This window comes from Vigna angularis, chromosome 5 (assembly GCF_016808095.1).
Source record: "Vigna angularis cultivar LongXiaoDou No.4 chromosome 5, ASM1680809v1, whole genome shotgun sequence".
NCBI lineage: Eukaryota > Viridiplantae > Streptophyta > Magnoliopsida > Fabales > Fabaceae > Vigna > Vigna angularis.
Window position 1 is genome coordinate 1,720,996 of NC_068974.1, and position 20,896 is coordinate 1,741,891.

General features: G+C 27.0%; 2 protein-coding genes across 2 annotated transcripts; both read right to left on the reverse strand.

The window, feature by feature from the left end:
- Positions 1-4,271: 4,271 nt before the first annotated feature.
- On the reverse strand, positions 4,272-6,572 carry LOC108339743 (proline-rich protein 4). The gene is made up of 2 exons (XM_017576943.2): positions 6,409-6,572; positions 4,272-5,419 (listed from the first exon to the last, which is right to left on the reverse strand). Exons 1-2 carry the CDS (start codon positions 6,503-6,505, stop codon positions 4,599-4,601), a joined length of 918 nt encoding a protein of 305 aa, XP_017432432.1. The 5' UTR covers positions 6,506-6,572; the 3' UTR covers positions 4,272-4,598.
- Positions 6,573-11,395: 4,823 nt separating this feature from the next.
- On the reverse strand, positions 11,396-14,701 carry LOC108339908 (annexin D3). Its single transcript, XM_017577135.2, has 6 exons — positions 14,529-14,701; positions 13,917-14,062; positions 13,254-13,481; positions 12,372-12,584; positions 12,058-12,147; positions 11,396-11,724 (listed from the first exon to the last, which is right to left on the reverse strand). The coding sequence occupies exons 1-6, from the start codon at positions 14,602-14,604 to the stop codon at positions 11,512-11,514; spliced, it is 966 nt and encodes a 321-aa protein (XP_017432624.1). The 5' UTR covers positions 14,605-14,701; the 3' UTR covers positions 11,396-11,511.
- Between the last annotated feature and the right edge of the window lie 6,195 nt (positions 14,702-20,896).

Sequence of the window (20,896 nt, forward strand, 5' to 3'; positions counted from 1 at the left end):
ATTATTTCTTTCCAACAATCATTTCTTAATATATATACTTTCATAACTTTATACATTCCTATCAGATTCAACTTTCATACTTCATACAATTCATATCACATAAATCTCATATAACTCATACATCATACATAACTCAACCATCATGTCAGTATTCATACTTGATACATACATTCACTCATTCAGCAACATGCATTCATTTTCAACAAGCGTACAACAACATACAATTAAATTAGATAAGCTTCCCTTACCTCTAGTGTGAACGTACGTCCTTCAGAATAAATCTCACTTGACGGAATTAAGATTTCTTCTACTTTCTACGCTCAACCAAACTCTTCCAAACTAAACCAAACAGTAAGAAACCAAGATAACTTAGACTACACCCTCGCATGAAACCAAAACGTGGTTTGCATGTAACAAAAGAAGGAACGACTAAGGGGAGAAGACTTACCAGCTCAAACTGGAAACTCAATCGGTTCAAGATGAAGCTTGGGACGCCGGGAATGCTTCCAAGGTGCCTGAACGGTGATCGGAGTAGAGAAGAGTAAGTTACAATAGAGAGAAGGGAGGGTTTTCTAGAGAGAAGAAGGAGGAAAATGAAAGATCAGATTTTGGAAAGAGAGTACATGCAGAGGAGAGTGAGCAGGGTTTCCAGGAAAAATCATTTTTGTTTACCCCACATCCAAACGGTCGTACACTCTCCTGTTGACACCTGTCATCCACTAACTGATTTTTGAAACTTCCATTCTTAACGCTTGGCGTTAGCGCATCAGAATTTGAATGTGTTTTAATGATATTAGACAGGTGGAGTTTTTGATGCATAATTACGAAGTCTCACATTAGGTGAGGTTGATACTTTATAAATATGTCGCAAAATAATAGGAGTGCAAAAATACATCAAAAGTATATGAAGAACATGGCTTTTTTTTTAATAGAATGGAACTTTTGGGATGTTACGATGTTGTTGAGATAAAAACAAGTTTTCCAATGTGTTTACAAAATGGAAGACAAGGATTTAGGATTATTAATGTTGTGAATATCATACAATGAGATAAATATGTTTTAATTTTCTATTATATAGTTTCATTATAAAAAAATTGTAATTATTAATTTTTACTTTCTACTGATAAAAATAAATTTATGGTGAACACAAATTTACTTATAGGTTTTAGAATTTAAATTATTAATGGATATTTTTTATCAATAATAAATTTATTGATAAAATTTGTTAATAAATTATAATTTGTATGTTGATAAATATTTTCATCGATAATTTGTAATTTGTATTATTGATAAAAAGAAATTTGATATATTCAATAAATAAATTCAATAAATTAGATTCAATAAATTATATTAGTATAATATTCATTGTATTATTGGTAAAAAGAAATTTGATATATTCAATAGTAAAATAAGTGATAAATTTATATATATGACGTCATGCTTTCGACTCTTAAATAGTTTCGGTGACACGATACCTATTCAACAATAATAAAAAGGATATGTTTATTTTAAAATATAAAATAAAATAGGAAAGTAAAATTATTAGTTTATTACTAGATCTTATAAAAGTGTAAAAATATGGAAGATGCTTATGTGTTTATAATTTTCTTTTAATCAATTGGTTTAGCAAAGAAAGGATCGGTCCGTTTGTTGTTGCATCGTGAGTAATGAAGTAGGAGGGACTTCACTACCATATAGTTAGATGAGTTAACAAATTTAATTGACTTTTTTCTTTAAATGTTATTTTTTATTTTAATATATATACTTTTAATTATATAAATGTTTTTTTAATTTTTAATTAATTTATATCTCTAATCAAAAGAATTATTATTTTCACACATTAAATTATTTTACTATAACTAATAAATAAAATTTAATTAGTAAATATTAACAATTGAAATTAAAATAATATTTTATATGTACACTTTTCAAATAATATAATATCAAGAATTAATATTTTTAACTATTTTTTATTTTAATTTTTAATTTTTAAAAAGTACAATGACATTAAGTGGTGTGATTGTTAAACTTTTAAGGTGTAAGTCTAATAAAAAAATGTCAAGATCCATTATGTTTCTAATGTATTTATAATTATAAAAAAATATCAATATTAAAATTCTACAGATTTATTTATGCAAATAAAGTTAAAAGCAAAGAATAATAAAGCTCATTTAATTAACAACGACAAGTATAGAAATTTACTATCTTAACTTTTGAAATGTTGTCAAATATATACTTTATCAAATTACTTGAAGTTGTCAAAGTGCAGTAATAGACAAATCATTGTCTACATGATATTATTGAAAATAATCAACATAGGAAAAACATTTGTAACAGTGATATTATTCAATGTGAGGCAAGCATAATACTTAGAATATAAACTTTTTATTTATTTAAAAAAAATGGATTTCTCCCTTACCTAATTAGAATATCTCGAATCACATATTTAAGTTATTGCGAATGTGAAGAGAAGCAATTGGTAGACATTTTCATAATTATAATTAATCTCTACCCCACTTCTCTCTTATATATAACTCTTATTTTTAAAGTGACTTTTTTACTATTTTTTTTTAAATATGTTTGTAGTTGATAAATTTAGACATAAAATAAAATTTATTTATATTTAAATTCTGATATATTTTAACTTTTAAACTTTTAAAATGGATGAATAATTTTCTTAATTCATCGATATTATTTATTTTTTTTCATGTTAAATAATGTTTCAAGTTACTGTTAAGTCCGGAATGTATGTGTAAATCGTTCAAATTTTCATATGAAACATTTTGATTAAAAATATTATATTTATTTATTTTTAAAATTTAAAAAATAAATTATATTAAAGTTTGAAAAAAAAAATTTTAATTTAGTGTTAAAATTTAAAAATTAAAATCATCTTTAACTTTTTTTCTTACTAACAATAATAAATACAAATCGAAAAATATATTAACTTTTTTTACCAACAATAATAAATATAAATCGAAAAAGGAATAATATTATCTCAATTCTTATAAAAAGAAAAAGATAAAAAGAGAATGTTCGTCTGACATATCTAGCATTTATTATAAGACCCCAACATAGCTTCTCTTGGAATATTTTTGTGCTATTGATTTCATTCTTGTGATTGTGTAACCTATGCTTTTACAGACATATACATAAAAATTGGAGTGGTTGTAATCAAACTGAGTTCAATCACTCATTTATAGAAAAAGAAAGAACATACATTAATAAATCTTTTTTTAATCTTTAAAAGATTTATCGAATATAAACATTTGAGGTGTTTCAATCCTGTACATTAGAAAGTAAATACATAAATTACAGAGAAGTTCTAAATATATCTATGTATGCATAGTGTCGTTCCATTTGAGGAATTCGTTTGTCAGGTTGTACTATAATATTACACCCGTCAGATTTAATAACTCAAAACTGCTATTTCTCAATGTTTATGAATTAGACGATCCCAAATATTTCTATATCAATATATCAGTAAAAAATTACATCAATATTTCATTTTTCTGATCATTTTACATCAATATTTCATTTTTCTGATAAACAATTATACTCAAAAACCAGTCAGAATATCAGAAAGCCATTTGTATAATTTTATTGGACGAATAGAAATTGTAAAAGATAAACAAATTTAATTCATTGAAATCAAGCATGAGTGTATGAGTACTTTTGTTTGCTGAATACGTGCAACTAATTCCCATATGAAATATATTTCATGTGCTTCTTAAAAAAACTATTTAGATATATAGATGATAGTAGAAAATTTTCTGCATAATTGACCACGAATTTCTTCATCATTGATGCCATTATATATTTAAAAACAAAAGCAAAAAAATATTGTGCATTCAAAGATATTATGAATTATACGATTGTTTTCGATTTACATACTCTATATGCATGCGAGCATATTTCATTATGCATTATCTAACCTAGATATAACTTTTCTTTTCCACCTTCAACACATATCACAAAGAAAGCATTTGATTACTCTACATTTTCAAAACGATTCAGAGAGTGAAGTTATAAACTGATATCCAACCCTTAAAGTTAATATAATTTAATTTTAAAATAACAAATTATTAAGTTAGTTTAATTTTACAAGTATCATGCTTTCTTTATTATTTATTCCTTTTTGTCGAAAAATAAAAATTTAGTTTAATTTTAAAGTGTTAAAATTATGGATTGCTGCAATTTTTTAATGGCATGTGATCAAGCTAAGCTGAAAGGGGAATCACAAAAAATGTCAAAAGGAAATACAAACACCATTTAAGCCAAAAATAGAGAAACATGTTATTTCTATTCTTGGAATAATACACATAACTGATATACAACATTATTGAAACAAATGCATTTACTGCATAGCACACTGCACAACATGGGTGGGATAGGGTTTATACAGAAACGCCATTGATTTCTTAGAACAGGCGTGACCATAATGCAAATAATAGAATGGATAACATTTTCTAACCATGACATTGTTTCATAGAATTAAGATTCTATAATCTTATGTGGTGTGGTTTCTCAATTTTGGGGTGAAGTGGAAACTTATAAACTAGGGCTTTTGAAGGCATAAAGAATCGTGACTATGGTTTTCAAGGGAAGTGTATCGGAATAGGTTTGAAAAACGGAATTGGTTTAGGTATGGGTTTAAAAATAGGAATAGGTTTAACAAAAGGAACTGGTTTTGGCACAGGCTTGATGATAGGAAATGGTGTTGGAACTGGCTTGAAAACAGGAATTGGCTTATAAAAAGGTACAGGTTTTGGAATTGGCTTAATCACTGGAAATGGTGTTGGAACTGGAACTGGTTTGAAAACTGGAATTGGCTTAACAAAAGGTTTTGGAATTGGCTTATAAACCGGCTTTGGAATAGGCTTGTAAACCGGAACTGGGACTGGTTTAGGCTTGTAAACCGGAACTGGTTTAGGATGAGGCTTGTAAACCGGAACCGGAACTGGTTTAGGCTTGTAAACTGGAACTGGTTTAGGATGAGGTTTGAAAACAGGAACCGGAACTGGTTTAGGCTTGTAAACTGGAACAGGTTTAGGCTTGTAAACCGGAACTGGAACAGGTTTAGGCTTGTAAACCGGAACTGGAACAGGTTTAGGCTTGTAAACCGGAACTGGAACTGGTTTAGGCTTGTAAACAGGAACTGGTTTAGGATGAGGCTTGAAAACAGGAACCGGAACTGGTTTAGGCTTGTAAACCGGAACTGGAACTGGTTTAGGGTAAGGCTTGTAAACCGGAATGGGTTTTACAAATGGAATTGGTTTTGGAACAGGTTTAAAGAAAGGTTTCTTGAATAATGGTTTGTGATGGTGAAAAAAGAACTTTTCCTCTTCATAGTTTTCATTTAGGGTTGTTTTTGTCAGCTCTTCACTTTCAAGCTTCCCATTTGTGTTAACTTCAGTCCCTGATATATAAGAAAAATGCAGAAGAACATGAGATAATTAACAGGGATAATATTTATGAAATAATCAATTTAAATTTCATATAGGTGGATGAATAAAATAAGTTAAATATTCAATGAAGTCTCGTGATATAATTAGTGATAAAATAATAGATTAAAAAAATCATTATATGATTAAATTTATAACACAAAGTAAACAAGATTAGTCCAGGTATAAATTAAGTATGATAAAGAGAGATAGAAGAAAGAAACAAAAAATGAATCTGCAAAATGTTATGAAAAAAAAAGTGTACGTAGGACCAGTTTTTCTCTATGATCACATGCATTCGGGTGCAAAATTAAATTGAATGGTGACAATAATTAATATAATATCAGTCAAAGACAATGTATTGATCAGTAGTTTTAATTTTCATTTGCTCAATGTAGATTTAAAAAAAAACAATTACTTTGTAAAAAAAATAGTAATATATCTGATGTCTAGAATATAAAATGTATTTATTCAACCATATAGGTTTAATTGCATTAAGATTAACATAATTATCTAATACTATAACACTTTTTTTAATAAAAAGACTTTCTAGTTTGATCTTTTAACCATTAAGTACTGATTAACATTTGTCATACAAAAGAAAGTAGAAGGATTATCAGCAAAATTTTAAAATTATTCATGAGAAAATTAAGAATGCATATTACTTACATAAAAATGAATAACTATTTATTACAATAACAATTATTACTGTTTTTTTTTACCGAATTTGGACAATGTTTGAAATAGATTAACCTGATTGTTGACATATGATCGAGTTTCGAATAGGAAAGTTTATCTTACAAAAATTCTTTCATGATGAACTTTCTTTCGTGGTGATTTGAAACTCGATTACATAGCAACAATCAAGTCACTCTATTTCAGAAATTATTCAACCAAACTTAATAAAAGCCAGTGTTCTTATGATTGTTATGAATATTATTACTGAAAAGGAAAAACCAGAAACCTGAAACTTCAGTTGTTGCTGCAGCAGCAACAGCATAACAGAAGGTGATGACAAGCCCAAAACGCAAAATCGCGTTTAGCAGAGAATGTTTTCCCATTGAGGCACACCACGTTGTGCCAATGAATGCTGAAAATGGAAAATGGTGTGAAGGCTTGAGTTACACTTGCCCCATACCTTCATTATTTATATGGTTTGTTTTCACTCTGCATTAAATGATTATTATTTACTACATTTTCACATCTGTGATTATCATGCTGCAATAACAATCCAACAATGTTGTTGATTTGACTTTTATCTCTTCAGACAAGATCATGAGAAAATGTGGTTGAGAAAGAAACCCTAATAAAGTGACTGATTAGGTTTTCAACAAGACTAATCATCAACCATGTAGCAAGTAATTACATTGTATAAAGGAATTGACATTGTGCATTAAGTGTTGAACTGCATTTTTGTGTGTGAATGTAAGAGTTTAGATTTAGTTAGTGAACATTATTGGTAGTTGGGAGTGTGTTCAAGATTTTAGAGTTTAACACCGTTTTTGTAGCTGAGAATGTATGATCGGTGTTCGCTCTAATAAATGAGCCTCATAAATTAGGTTGGTTTTTTCATATTGGGGTTTTAGAAGAATATTTTTGCATCCAGCTAGGGATGCTTTAGAATTTATTAGCATATGAAAAGAAAAGAGAACAACATTGATATACGTCTTTTCTTGGTAATGAAAAAGGGAGGACAATTCTTTGTCATCAATTAATGTTCCTCGATTGGTAATATTACTAGAAGTTGAAAAATCATTTAACTTAGTCATTTATTTCTTAACATATAGTAAATTTAATGAAAGAACATGACAAAAGGGTACAAAATACTGTCTCTTATGTATATATATGTAAGAATATAAGACCCTTAAATTAAAAAAATATTTGTTCTTTTTATAAGTTTTTTAACTATTCTTTGTGTTAATCATTTTTAATAAATTATAATAAACACTACTAAAAATTAGATGTTTTTCATTCTTGTTAGGATTGAGGAGTATGGGATGGGTAATAAAATATTACATAACTTATGAATTGATTAATTAATTAGATGCTAAATGAAAGATAGATGGTTAATTATAAAAAAAAATAGTACAAATTATTTATAGATTTAATTTCAACATTAAATTAATACCTGTTCAGTGAACTTGGATTAATTGATAGAGAGAGTATCGGAAAAAAAATTGTACAAATTAACAAAAACATTGCAATTTTATTAGAAATTTTTTTTTTCTTCTTTCTCCCACCTCCTGAATATCATATATCCTTTTATACGTTAAATTTGTTTATTTTTTTATTTTCATGTTTAGATTATTAATGTAGGATAACAACTAAAAAATTAACCATTGAATTAGGTGATATTATCATTATGATATGTACATCGAATTAAAGATTGAAATACTTTAACAGTAATTAAGATCCATATTCCACTTAATTGTAAGTTTGGTCATTCACTTTAATAGTGGGACGAAATTATTGTTTAAATCATATTCAAACAATGGATATGCTTCTTTTTATATAAGAATATCTACTTTTTTTTTCTTTCTTAACAGAAAAAAAGAGTTTTGTTCATCTAAGATATGAAGAAGTGTACTTTTTAATATTTTCCAAGTTTTGGATTCTTTGAAGTTGAGCTACCACTTATTTGTTGAAATTTTTTTTTTAAAAAAAAAGTGAAACACTAAACGAGAGGTTCAAAAGGAATCCTTCTATCCCTCACTTTTTTTAATCCGAATACTTGTTAAAAAAATAAAATGAAACACCAAAAAGATTTCAAAAGTAATCCTTCTATCCCTTAATTTTTTTATCCGAATATTTGTCTCAATACATCTACAAATCTCTTAAAATCACTCGAAATCAAGATTAATTTATGTATATATTTTTCTCTTAATAACTCACTTAATTTACTTTTAAAAATATATCATTAGATATCAAAGTGATTAATGCCTTTAAATATTTAATAAAACCTTTGTGCATGGTTTTAAATTGTGGTCCTAAACTTTCGTATTTAAAACAAAGATGTAGATTTCAATATTATATTTCTAACTATGAATGAGTGTGTCGCTATGAATGTGATGATGTTTACATTGTTATAAGTTGTAGAGTTTCTCTTGTTTTTTTATGAAATAAATCATAAAATATATAAGTTAGTTAATTTAACTTTAATTTATAAACAGCATATTAATGATTTAATGTTTTATCTCATATTTATTTAGATTTTTTTTATATAATATATATAAATCATAAAAAAAGTTTACTTGTTTCATTGAACACTTGTGACTGTCAGATGATAAATTGACCTATAAATGTAACATGGTTGATCTGAGAAAGACAAGAAGAAAAGTTGTAAGAAGATGAATGAAGTGAAAAAGCAGATGAATTTGAGATTGTGGTATACATTAAAAGCGAGTAGCTAAAAAGTATAAGATGAGAAATAAGGAGAAAGATGAAGCATGTGGCATTCTGAGAATTCCAGGTTGGAAAGAAAGTGATGTACCATCTCTCTCACTTTCAATCACTTCTCATTCAAAAGACAAAACTGTATGGGAGGTGCATTTCTCATCCGATATTAATAACATCTCGCTTTTTCATCAACACTTCTAACAATAAATTACATTCTATTAATTAGATATAAAATAAATATACAGTAAGTGTAAAATTTATTTTATCTATTAGTTTTATACAATTGAGTAACACTTAAAATTTATTTCTCAAAAATAACATTCTTAATTTATGATCCATTAACCACATAAAACAATAGACAAGACATTTTATGTGTATTTTTCTAAGGATTGAATAGGTTTTTTCACATCCAAAATCCTTTATGTTAAAATCAGTATTTTAACTCTTTTATTTTTTAATATTTAATTAATATATTAACTTAATTTTATCATTTTTAAATTAACTCTGTTAATATATATATATATATATATATATATATATATATATTAAATTAACACTGAAAATTAACATGTCAACATAATCAATATATTAAGAAGTCAAAACTAAATTTATATATTTTTATTAAATTTGGATATGAAAACACTAAAAATAATTTGAAGATACTAATTTTATTTAACACAGTTCACTTTTTGAGACACTAAAACTTATTCAAACTACTTTTTGTATCTACAATTATAAGTTAAAATTCATAATATCATGTATTCTGCTTGAAAACCTCTTGTCTTGATCAATGTTAGACATTTTTACATACAAAAGATATATTTGGCAAAAAAACAAAGGTAGACATATAATATTTCATAAAAAAAAAGTAGACATGTAATTTTATTATTATACATTTTATTACGTATAAAATGTTTTCTTTATCAAATATTTATATAATGTTATTTGAAAAATATTTAATTTTTTAAAATTAAAAGTTTTTTTTTTTCATTTTCGTAAAAAATACTTTAATTTTTTTTTTCATTTTTGTCATTTTTAATAAAGCACATATTTTATCAGACTTGATCCAGGTGGCTGTACCTGAAATATTACTTGTAATTAAATAACAAAATGCATCTCTAATTATTTTTTTTTCCTCCTTTCTTAGAAAAATTTGGAGAAAAGGATATGTGAAAGAAACTTCAAAGATGGGACAGAGTTTATGAAGCATTCATATCTACAAACCTAACAGAAAGAAAGGTACAATGATATGAACTCTAGAGATTTGTTAAATTTAAGAATGTGGTAGATTTAAAAAATAATAATTGGATGAAATGATGATGCATAAATATTCATAGTAAAAATTATGTATAATATAATAAAAACTATGTATAGGATTAATTTTTTTTATACCCATATAATATTATATTTATAATAGAATAAATATAAACTAAATTCAAAATATAAATAAAAAATAATAACAAATAGCTAAAATAAAAATAATATATCTATCTAAAATATTTAATAATTTAATATATCTAATAATAAAAATAATATTAATCTTCCCAAATAAAAATAAAGATATAGACAAAATATATAAATAAGAGTTAAATGAGTCAATCATTAGTGGAAATAATTAAAATTAAAAAATTAAAATAATTTCTTGAACATTTCATCTTTGAAACATTTTTTAACACTCAATTTAAAAATACATTTTAAATTGTTTAATTAAGATTAATAAAAAAAATTGTTATAAATACATCTAAATTGTACAACTCAAAAATCTTTTTTTTTATTGTTCCTAGTGTTATCCTAAACATTTTTTATCAACCAATCTTTAGAGATATTTTTGATGTTTTTTTTTCATAACCCATAAGTTTTGGAAAACATCATGAAATAATATTGCTTGTTAGCTTGCTTTACCCTTTGGATCTTAGAGTTTTGGATCTTCACAAACGTAGATATGGGTTTTTCTTCCTACAATCCCATAATTGCTATAAGCACCCAATAGTAAAAGCAAAGAGACCAAAATAACCTTATAATTTAACTTCAAACTTAATTGTTTTTCGCTGCGATTTCTTTGGATTTCTTGTGCACAATACATTCTTGTCCCTTCCTTCAGGTTGTTCCAAAAGTGTTTTGGAATATTCAATCTAAAATACTAATATCATTATTTTGGAACGTGCTTTCTAGAGTCAAAACTAACATTCCTGAAACTCCAATTCAGAAGAATTTTTTTTCAATAAATATGTATATTTTGGAATTAATGATTGAGAATCATTAAAAGAAACACAAGTTAAATATGTTTTTATTTATTTTAAAATTAATATAGAAATTGTGTTTTGTTTCTAAAATATTTTGTTATTTCATTTTATAAAAGTAATGCAAAATCTTTTCTCCCAATATAACAACTTCCATATCAAACAAACACTATCACTACCTAAACTTGACGAAATGGTTATACTTTGAACCACATTTTATAAAAACAATCACAATTTAACACAATTTTTTTACATTCATTTAATATTATTGTTCTTTACTTTTTTCTTCTTATGAAAAATATAAAATTTTACTTCATTATAATCGTTTTATTCTTATAATATATGTCAAATGAACGTAAATATATGTCATCCTACAATCAATCATATAATACGATTATATAAGACAAGTGTTTGTTGGTAGTTATAAAGTATCACTCTCCTTCTGGACCTCTCCCTAACAAAGTCATCAAAAAATCTTTGTAGTCCCCTGAGGTATCCCCTGAGACATCATCATCAAGATTGATCTTGAACATGGTATAATATTCAAATCTTACTTTCAACAGGTCAACTTCTGCTCGAGTTACGATAGCTCTGCTCAGTGAATCTTCATCGGTTCCAAGACCAACAATTGAATCTCTTATAACCTTTTAGGTGCATAAAAGCCAAAAACAATGAGATTAGAATCAATTCTTGCTTTTCAGTATTCTCAAAATGAATGATACAGTTATACAATCATGCAGCTGCAAAATAATTGTCTAAGAATTTCACAAGTCACTGAATGTCTATGCAGCAAGCATTGTTCAGATTGCAGATAAACTTGAACTTGGTTTGAAAAGGGTCTGAGAAGAAAAATATTTGTAGCATCTGTTAGGTGACATCATTCTGATTTTGTGGTAAAGCTTTAGCTTTTCAAGTTTCTAGATAATGATTTGTTAATTTGATAAGACACTGCTTCAGTAGAAGAAATTAGCGTTTACCTTTGCAAAATGTTTCTCAGGGGAATCTATACACAATATTACCAGTTGTAAGAGAGCTTCCAAATCACCACTACCACAACTTTTTATGCCCTGTCAAGAAAATAATCCGAACTTCTTATGGATGCATAAAATAATCCACTATTTTCTAAACTGGTAATTACCAAGATACTGTCACATCATTGTAGTAACTAATGTTTTCACTAAAGGTGAAAAAGTATACTTGTTTGAACAAGTGACAAGGTATAGATCAGTTGCAATGTTAGCGGAAAAAAAATCAAAATCTTATACAAGAACAGAAAATTTGAAAGCAAAACCTGTTCCAATGTATTCCCATAGAGGTTGTTGTAGCATGTAAAAGTTTCCCGAAGCTGGAAAAGATTCCTGGTGCTAAGTGTCCACACAACATGATCATCATCTAATTTTTTGTTGCTGATAGCTTCATGCAGTTTTGATGCCTCTGACTTGGCAACCTCCAAATTTACAGCAACTTTATCATATCTGTATGAGCTTACCAGGCTCACTAAAAGCTGTAAAACAGCATTATGCAATCACTTTTCCAGAGAAAACAAACCATAGAACAAATTGGAAACTAAATGTGATAGTGAAGTGAGTCATTAATGAAACATTACATTCTGACTCTAGTAGCTTATTCAAAGAGTTCATATTCTTAAGAAACTGAAATTCTGATTATTAATTACACTGACAATTCAAACCTTAGCTTTCAGCTTTGAACCATGTTCACTGTCTTTGAGTTTTCTGCATGAATGATATCAACTGTATAAAAGCTAACAGTTTGAAACTTAATTTTTGGTTCTTCCCCACTTCCACCATCAATTTTATTTTTTCCTTGTATCTTCATCCTCACATCATAACTTAATATAACAAAACTCAGCTTAACAATGAACTAATCAATTGCTTCTATACTATTATGTTAAGAAGTGGATTTTAAGTCTAATTCAACCTCAAAATCAACTTGTAAAATAAGCTTTACATTCACTTATATACTATAAATTTATTTATCCTTAGGCGATGTGAGATCTCCAACAACTTGAGCCTTAAACTGAGAATTACGGAACATTTCATGAACATTTACCTAAAAAACAGCTACTTCTTACTAGATGCACACTTGAACCTGACTAGACAAACTCAGGTAAATATTTTTGTTCTGTGTGTCTACGAAACTTCGATGTTCTTACCTTTCTGAGAGGTGCAGCAACATTGGAAATAATGTCTTCCTCGAGTGAAGAATCAAAGAGAGAGCAATAAGCCTGCCTGACAGCTACCAAATGGTTAGGAGTTGAAGCACATGTTATTTCAACCAGAACCTGAAGTTGTTTAATCCCCTTTTTCTTAGCTTTCAATGCACTGTTTGCTAGTCTTGCGTGCCTTTCTGGAGGGTCGTAAGTCCACAGAATTATAGCATTCTGTCACTCATCACAAGTGTCAGTCATAGATCACATTATCACTTAAAGAAAATGGTATGATTTTGGAATATGATTGAAGTTCAATAATGAAGTCAACTTTATCCATGGACAAAAGCCCTATACAATTGTTACTGCAAATATCAATATCATGTCCTAACTATAGTAAGATTGAATCATATATTGCATCTTCTCTCTTCAGAACATCTGTTCCTTTTGAAAAACAACGTATCAATCCATGACAGCAGACAAAAGCTTATGTGACTTTAAGCTCGTTTTCAAGAGAAAATATTGAAACAATGAAAAGGCATTCAGGTAATCCAGAATCTACAAAGTAAAAAAATGCAATCCAATATTTTCAATTGAATTCTATCACATACGCCAGTAAAACATCATGATGAAGAACTATTTTCTTAAAAGCCAGAAACCATGACATACTCTAAAATCACCAGACAATTCTGAATGGAGACGATCAATCAGTGATTCATTGTAAAGCTGCTTATAAGTTTCTGCAATTTCCTTCCTTTGTTGAGCATTCCTGTGTCCCAATACCAGTATCAGTGCTCTCTCATCTGTCCCAAATCCTGCACCAAATTTCCCACAATCATCATAAAGCTTCTAATATCAAATCCTGCACCAAATTTCCAGTGACAGACTGTGCTGGAAAAAGTTCATGCCTGATGCTGTTATACCGTATTAGAAATGAGAGATAAAGGCTAAGAGAAAATGTTAATAATGGTTCATTATATATACATTATAGATGCAGGAAAAAGATTCCCAAAGTATAAAACTTTGTCATAAACTCAAACATTCGACTCCATTGGGACGGTAGAAAACCGAAGAACCTCACACAATTGCAGACAAAATCATGTCTGCGGAAAACCCATCAGCCCAAACTTTAAAAACTGAAAAATTTGATATTTTTTTAAACAATTTTTCTTCCTGAATTCTTGCATCAATTGGATCATGACAAAATTCGTTTTTTCAAATTTCTTCAGCTTTAACAGTTGTTTTTTCTTTCAATGTTTTGAGACAAAGGTAGAGAGAAACCTTGGAAAGCCTTTCTGAGTCTTTCACTGTCTTGGGTAGGAGAAGGAACAACCTCTGGCAGTTTCAATGACGCCATTTCCCTGAGACAACGAAGGTGAGTTTTTCAGTGCTTACAACAAATCCACGTTAAAAGAAACAGTTCACACGTGTTTTTGAATGTTTCAGTTCTTGTTCCCTCCTCAACAAAGCTAGCTAAAATTAAGATTTCGACAAGCCTTTAGATTTACTATTTTGCCCCTGCCGTTTCTCGGTTTTTCAACATGGGAAGGAAATTCCAAGTAAAGGCCTTTGCTTTATGAAATTGTATTGCGCATCTTCATTCTCTTGAATTTCTGGGTAACACCCCAAACTTTTCCCTTATTTATTTTTTGGACCTGACTGACAAACTGATCAGGTTGTCATAACTATGACATAAGTTACTTCTAAGTGGCATTCTGTGATGTTTCATTTTTAATAATTCGCTTTCAACAATGTTATAATAAAACATGTTACTATTAATTAAATATATCCAAAAGTTATGTTTAATTAATTTAATTTTTTTAAAATACTTTATAAATTTTAAAGCAAATAAAATAAAAAAGGCAAGTATAAACTATATGATTAAAAATAAATCTACACGTTGACATAAGAAGTTGACATAAAAATACTACTTTTTTTCATTTTCATTATTTTGAAAATGTCAGAAGCTTATCCAAAACAAACGATTTTTTTCAAAAATTTCTTTTTTGATCGGTTTTTAATTGTAAAATTTGATAATTGAACTTTTTAATTGTTTCTTTTAGTGCAGGGAAAAATTTAGAAAATACTCAAAAATTCAATTGAGCACATTACATTCTAAGATTATGCTTGATAAAAAATTATTTTGATAAATGAATTTAACCTAGGCTGATCTAAAAATTTGTGAAACACTTGTTGCAACAAAAATATATAAAGAAAAAAACTTTTTTATGCTTAATTACTTCAATTACTAAATATTATTGATGTGTTTTGACTTCTAGCAATGATAGCAATTTACTTTAGTACGAATTGATGTGCTTCTTTGTCTACAAATAAAATAATTCATTAATCACACATTTCATAATCATATCACCTACCATCTACCAAAACTTGTGGAACACATTACTCACCATTCACACAAATCTTAACAACCACATATAAAAGATAATTGTAATATAATTACAGAAAAATATTATAATTAATTGTAAGGACCGGAAAATGCCTAAAAGTATATTATTATAAGTAAAATTCAACTATTTTATTATTAAAAAGTTGAATATTAAATAGAAAATTAATTGATCAAATTTTATTTTATAAAAACAATATTTTTTTGTAATTTTTTTTCTTCTTTTTATCACTCTAGACTTCTTTTATCCATTTATTTAAAAATCAAAGTGTACAATAGAAGTTATGGTGGAAAAGGACAATCATCATATCCGATCAAAATCTAAATAAAAGGAAGTTCATATTTTATTTTTCTTGAAATCAATTTGTGAGATGCTTGTGTGGAAAATTATTTGCATGTGATTCTTTTAAGTTTAAGATTAATATTTACATGTTAATGATCATTAGGATATATTTAGATTATTGATATGAGTTTTTCTTTATGTAGATAAAACATTTTGTGAGAGTTGAATTTCTAAAGTAGAGTTAAATAGACTATTGTAGTCGTCTATAAAAAATAATTGATGTTTGTTGTGTGGATAAATTTTAGTTATAAGGTGTATTATATGAAGTATACCGATCAGAATTATGTACTATATAAAGTATATTGATCGAAATTGATTGTCATTAAACAGGTAATAATAGGTCAGATTGTCTTACGTTCTATAAATATACGACATTAATAATTAATTATTGAGTTTGATTACCTAAAATATATTGCACTAATGGTTAATCAATGAACTTGACTGTCACAAGTCCTATAAATATAGGGTTAATGTCCAGGTAAAGATATCATTTTCTATCCTAATAAAATATAGACCTCTTTATGAAACATATCTAACTTGAGCGTTGGAGTGTCTTCTGCAGGTCAACAACCCATTGGAGTGGATCGCGTTTTTGGAGAGCATTGGACAAAAAAAAAGAGCAGAGCAAAGAAGGACGACCGACCCTTGGACAAATTCAACCGAAACATAAGGTATGATGAGTTGAAAGGTTATTTGAATAAGATGTGTGTATGTTAGTTGTTTTGTTGATTTTGTGAATATTTTAAGTGAATTAAGCGATCAAGTGTGGTTGGATTTTTTTTGTTAAAAATGAGATATAAAGTGTTCAATATTGTTGAGCGAGCTTAAATCCTTGAAATATAACAATTGAGTCAATTGATTTTATATGAAGTAAAATTTTGAACTAAATGTAGGTTAAGCTAATAGATTTGGAATGTTTCTACAATTGTGCAAAGAAAGCTCTAAACGATAAGATAAGTATGTGAGTTTGAAATTAATGACTTGATTTAACTTATCTTAAAACTTGAAGATACATTTTTAATTGTTAAGAGAGAAAAAAACGTAAGTGGAAGCTAACAATGTCAAATTGATATACTTATAAATTTTCTAAGTAAAGTAGACAATATTCGTTAGATTGTATACTTACTAGACGAGTCACCATTCACTAAATAAGAGTGACAATTTAAAACTCTAGAGAGATCTTCTAACGAAACATTTGTTGGATGAGTTTAAAGGATTTAGCTAGCAAGAGTTTAAGTCGTTGGGCAGTTGATACCGTAAGTAAGCGGGGATGTGTTTTTATAGAAATCCAGATATCTAAAGGCAGTTAGGTCGTTGAATAAGATAAAATTCGTTGGGTGAATTTTGAGATTTTTATTCTAATATTTGTTTGTTGGGTGAGTCAGTTTGTTCCCTCGTTGAGTTCCAAATAATTTAAAAGGAATTAGATGTTAAGTGAATTGAGTTATTGGTTGGACAATACACTCGTCAAATGATGGTTTCATTAGGCTAGTAAATAGATTCACTAAATGAGAGAGAGAGAGAGGGAGAGAAGCGGAGAGGGAGGAGGAAGGATAGTAGGGTGAGCGATGGGAGACTAAGCCGATCGAGTAAAAATAAGATGAAAACTATAATCTAATGTAATGGTCGTATGAAAGATATTATATTTTAAATCTATTTAATGCAAGTCTTCTAAAAGTATATGATAGTGTCATCAGTATCATTAGACAATTATATACATTGTTGGATGTGAATTGTATATAACTGATTTCATCTCTATTAGCATTTGCTTTAGTATTGTGATTTTGTCAACAATTATAATTGTATTTCTTTATTAAAATTATTAAAAAAATATTAATTCAACACCTTTTCCTAGGTGAATTATGCACATTTTTTCTATTTAAAAAAAAGTGCAAAGACCTTGGCAATTGTAGACCAACTTTATGCCACTACATAATTATCTCAGCGTATTGGATTATCTTACACAAATTCGCAGTTGTTTATTGACTAAGTTAAAATATCCAATCAAATTCATATGAACACCTTCAGTGTTGCACCTTCAATTACTTGTACAAATAAATATGAGCTTCACTTTCATCGAGACAATGACGTGCATGAATAATTTATATGGTAAAATTTCTGACCACGTTTTCCTCAACAAGGACACGGGTCCCATGTTAGACACTCCAAAAACTATAAACATATGTTACATGTCACCAAAACATTAGAAAAAGAGTGAACATGTGTCTACATTATAATTATCTTTTAAGATTTTATACCTTGGCTGTGTTTGTATGTGTGTGGAACCACAGGTTCCAAGATAGAGTCATATTCAAGTTTGTGTCCTTAACGATGATTTTGAATTTGAATATTTGCATATGAAAAATTATGATTGATGGAGATTTTATTAAAAAAAATCTTTCAAATTTTTTGGATCAATTATCGGTAATCAATAAATATTTGGTTAATTAAATAAAAGATGGAATCAAAGAGATGGTTTGTTTTTAGCTCTAAATCTTAAATTTCATGCGAAAAGTATAGTAAATTTATAAAAGTAAAATTAGTGAAAACTATTAATTGCTGAAATTAAATAATTGCCAACCTTGTGCCTTAGGGTCAATTTTTGAGTTCTTCAATAAAATATGAATAAGCTTTTGAGAATAGGCATTCTCACTATTTTAGATATTTGAAAGAGTGGAAATGATTGACATGGATAGTTTTCCAAATAAATAAATAAATATATTATTCAATTAAGTATATCATGATATTTTTAAGTCAACAATAAAATACGGTGGTATTTAAATGAAAATTTAAAAGACTACACAGAATCATTGATGTTTAAAATAAGACATATTTCGATTATTATTTTATTATTTAGATTTTGATGATATTTGTGTGACTTTTTATTCCACAAAGCAATCCAATCCATGTATAAAACTTTTTCTAACTTAAAAGTAACAATAATAGAGCTACTTTTTCCAATTTTAAACTTTTTTTACTTATAAATAAGTGCTTTTAGCAGTTAATTTTTGAGATATTTCTTTTATGATTATTTGGTCAATGAAAACAATGTTTTTCTTTTTCTTATTTAGATTTTATATGTTATATTTTTTCTTTCTTACTACATTTTTTAAAATTTCCTCTAATCACAAGATCTATTCTTTTAACATGATTTAAACTTTTTTAATTATCAACAAGATGAAATTTTAGTTGTTAAGAATTTCATGAAAATCAACAAATAACAAAGAAAAACTAATAAAAATTCATATCAAATATTTATGTGAAAATAATTTAACTTCAAAATATATATATATATATATATATATATATATATATATATATATATATATATATATATATATATATATATATATATAAACTATAAAGTAAACAAATAGATCTATTTTACAGGCTTAAGTTCACTTCTTAGTATGATATCAGAGTTATGATTAGAACATATCTTAGTGATATTGTTATTTGTTAATCATATTGTTTCATCTGCTATGAGGTTGTTATCGGACTATCCATCAATGTTTAGTCTCATATTTGAGATGTATATACCTCGGTATAAGATGATGCGTTGAAAGTCCACTAAAAATAAAATCAGTTTATAATATATAAACAAATATAAACCTCACCTTATAAATTGGTTTTATGAAATTGAATTACGCTTAAGTTAACCCCTTAATAACAATAATGACTTAAACCTTCAAGTTTTTAAAATAAAATATTTAAACTGGTATTTAAAACTTTTTCAATCTATATTAATTAAATTTGATTATATAAATTTTTTTAAAAGAATTTTCTATGCTTACTTTTTTATGTTTTATATTTTTTGTGTTCCAAACTTTCTTTGAAATTTCTGAAAAAAACAAGTGTTAAATGTCTGGTTCATGTTTGAAAGCTTTCTTTGTACATGTCCCACAGGTACTCAGATTTACATGAAAACAAACAATTATGTCCATTCATGTTTGGAAATTTTAAAGCCATGTTTCTCACATGGATTCTTTAATATATCTATTCCCTACCTACATGCTTTCATTTCATTCCAGACTGTATCTTACAATGATTGTGCTTATCCTACTATAATTATAGATACATAACATAGATTTTCAGTGAACTAATGTAACTTTTTCTTTATGTTACAACTTAAATTCACATTCTTTTCATAAAGAAAAAAAAATAAGTTTGACTTAAATTTATAAAATTATTTTATATTTTATTTAATATATTATAATTTTTTTATTTTAGTTAAATATAAATCTTTTAACTCATTTCTTTGTTATTGAAGTTTGAACATAAAATTAAATTTTAATAATGAATGATATAATTTATGTTTAATAAATAATAAATTTTGTTATTACGTGGAATCTTTAACAATGAAAGAATATAATTAAACTAATACATCTTTATTTATATGTATTAGTTTTCTTCTAATATACTGAGTGATATATATAATAGTTAAATTAAGGATTGTAAGCAACTTATCATAGGTTGCACTTCTGGAAGGTCAAAATTGAATTAAATATTTTATTATGAGCTTAACTTGTTTGCATAAAAGCTGAAAATTATTATATATGTCATATTACATAAATTTCAACAAGCAAAACTGTTCCTAACCATAATGAATTTCTGAAAAAAGAAAATTGTTGGTGTGATAATAGCACTCTTTCAGATACTACTCATGCATGTTTGATTGCTTAAAATTGTGGACTATACATTTTTAACATCTGAAAATAAAATTTTGAACCTTGTAACTAAAAGTTATATATATGAACTCATTTTTAGCTTTTTTTTTTCATTTCATTTTAAACTATTTTAACTATAAAATCGATTATTACAAATTCCTTCACATTAGGTTTATTGTAAAACGTGATATGTTTAAATCTTTTTTTTTTCTGATAAGAACAGAATGAAATATAA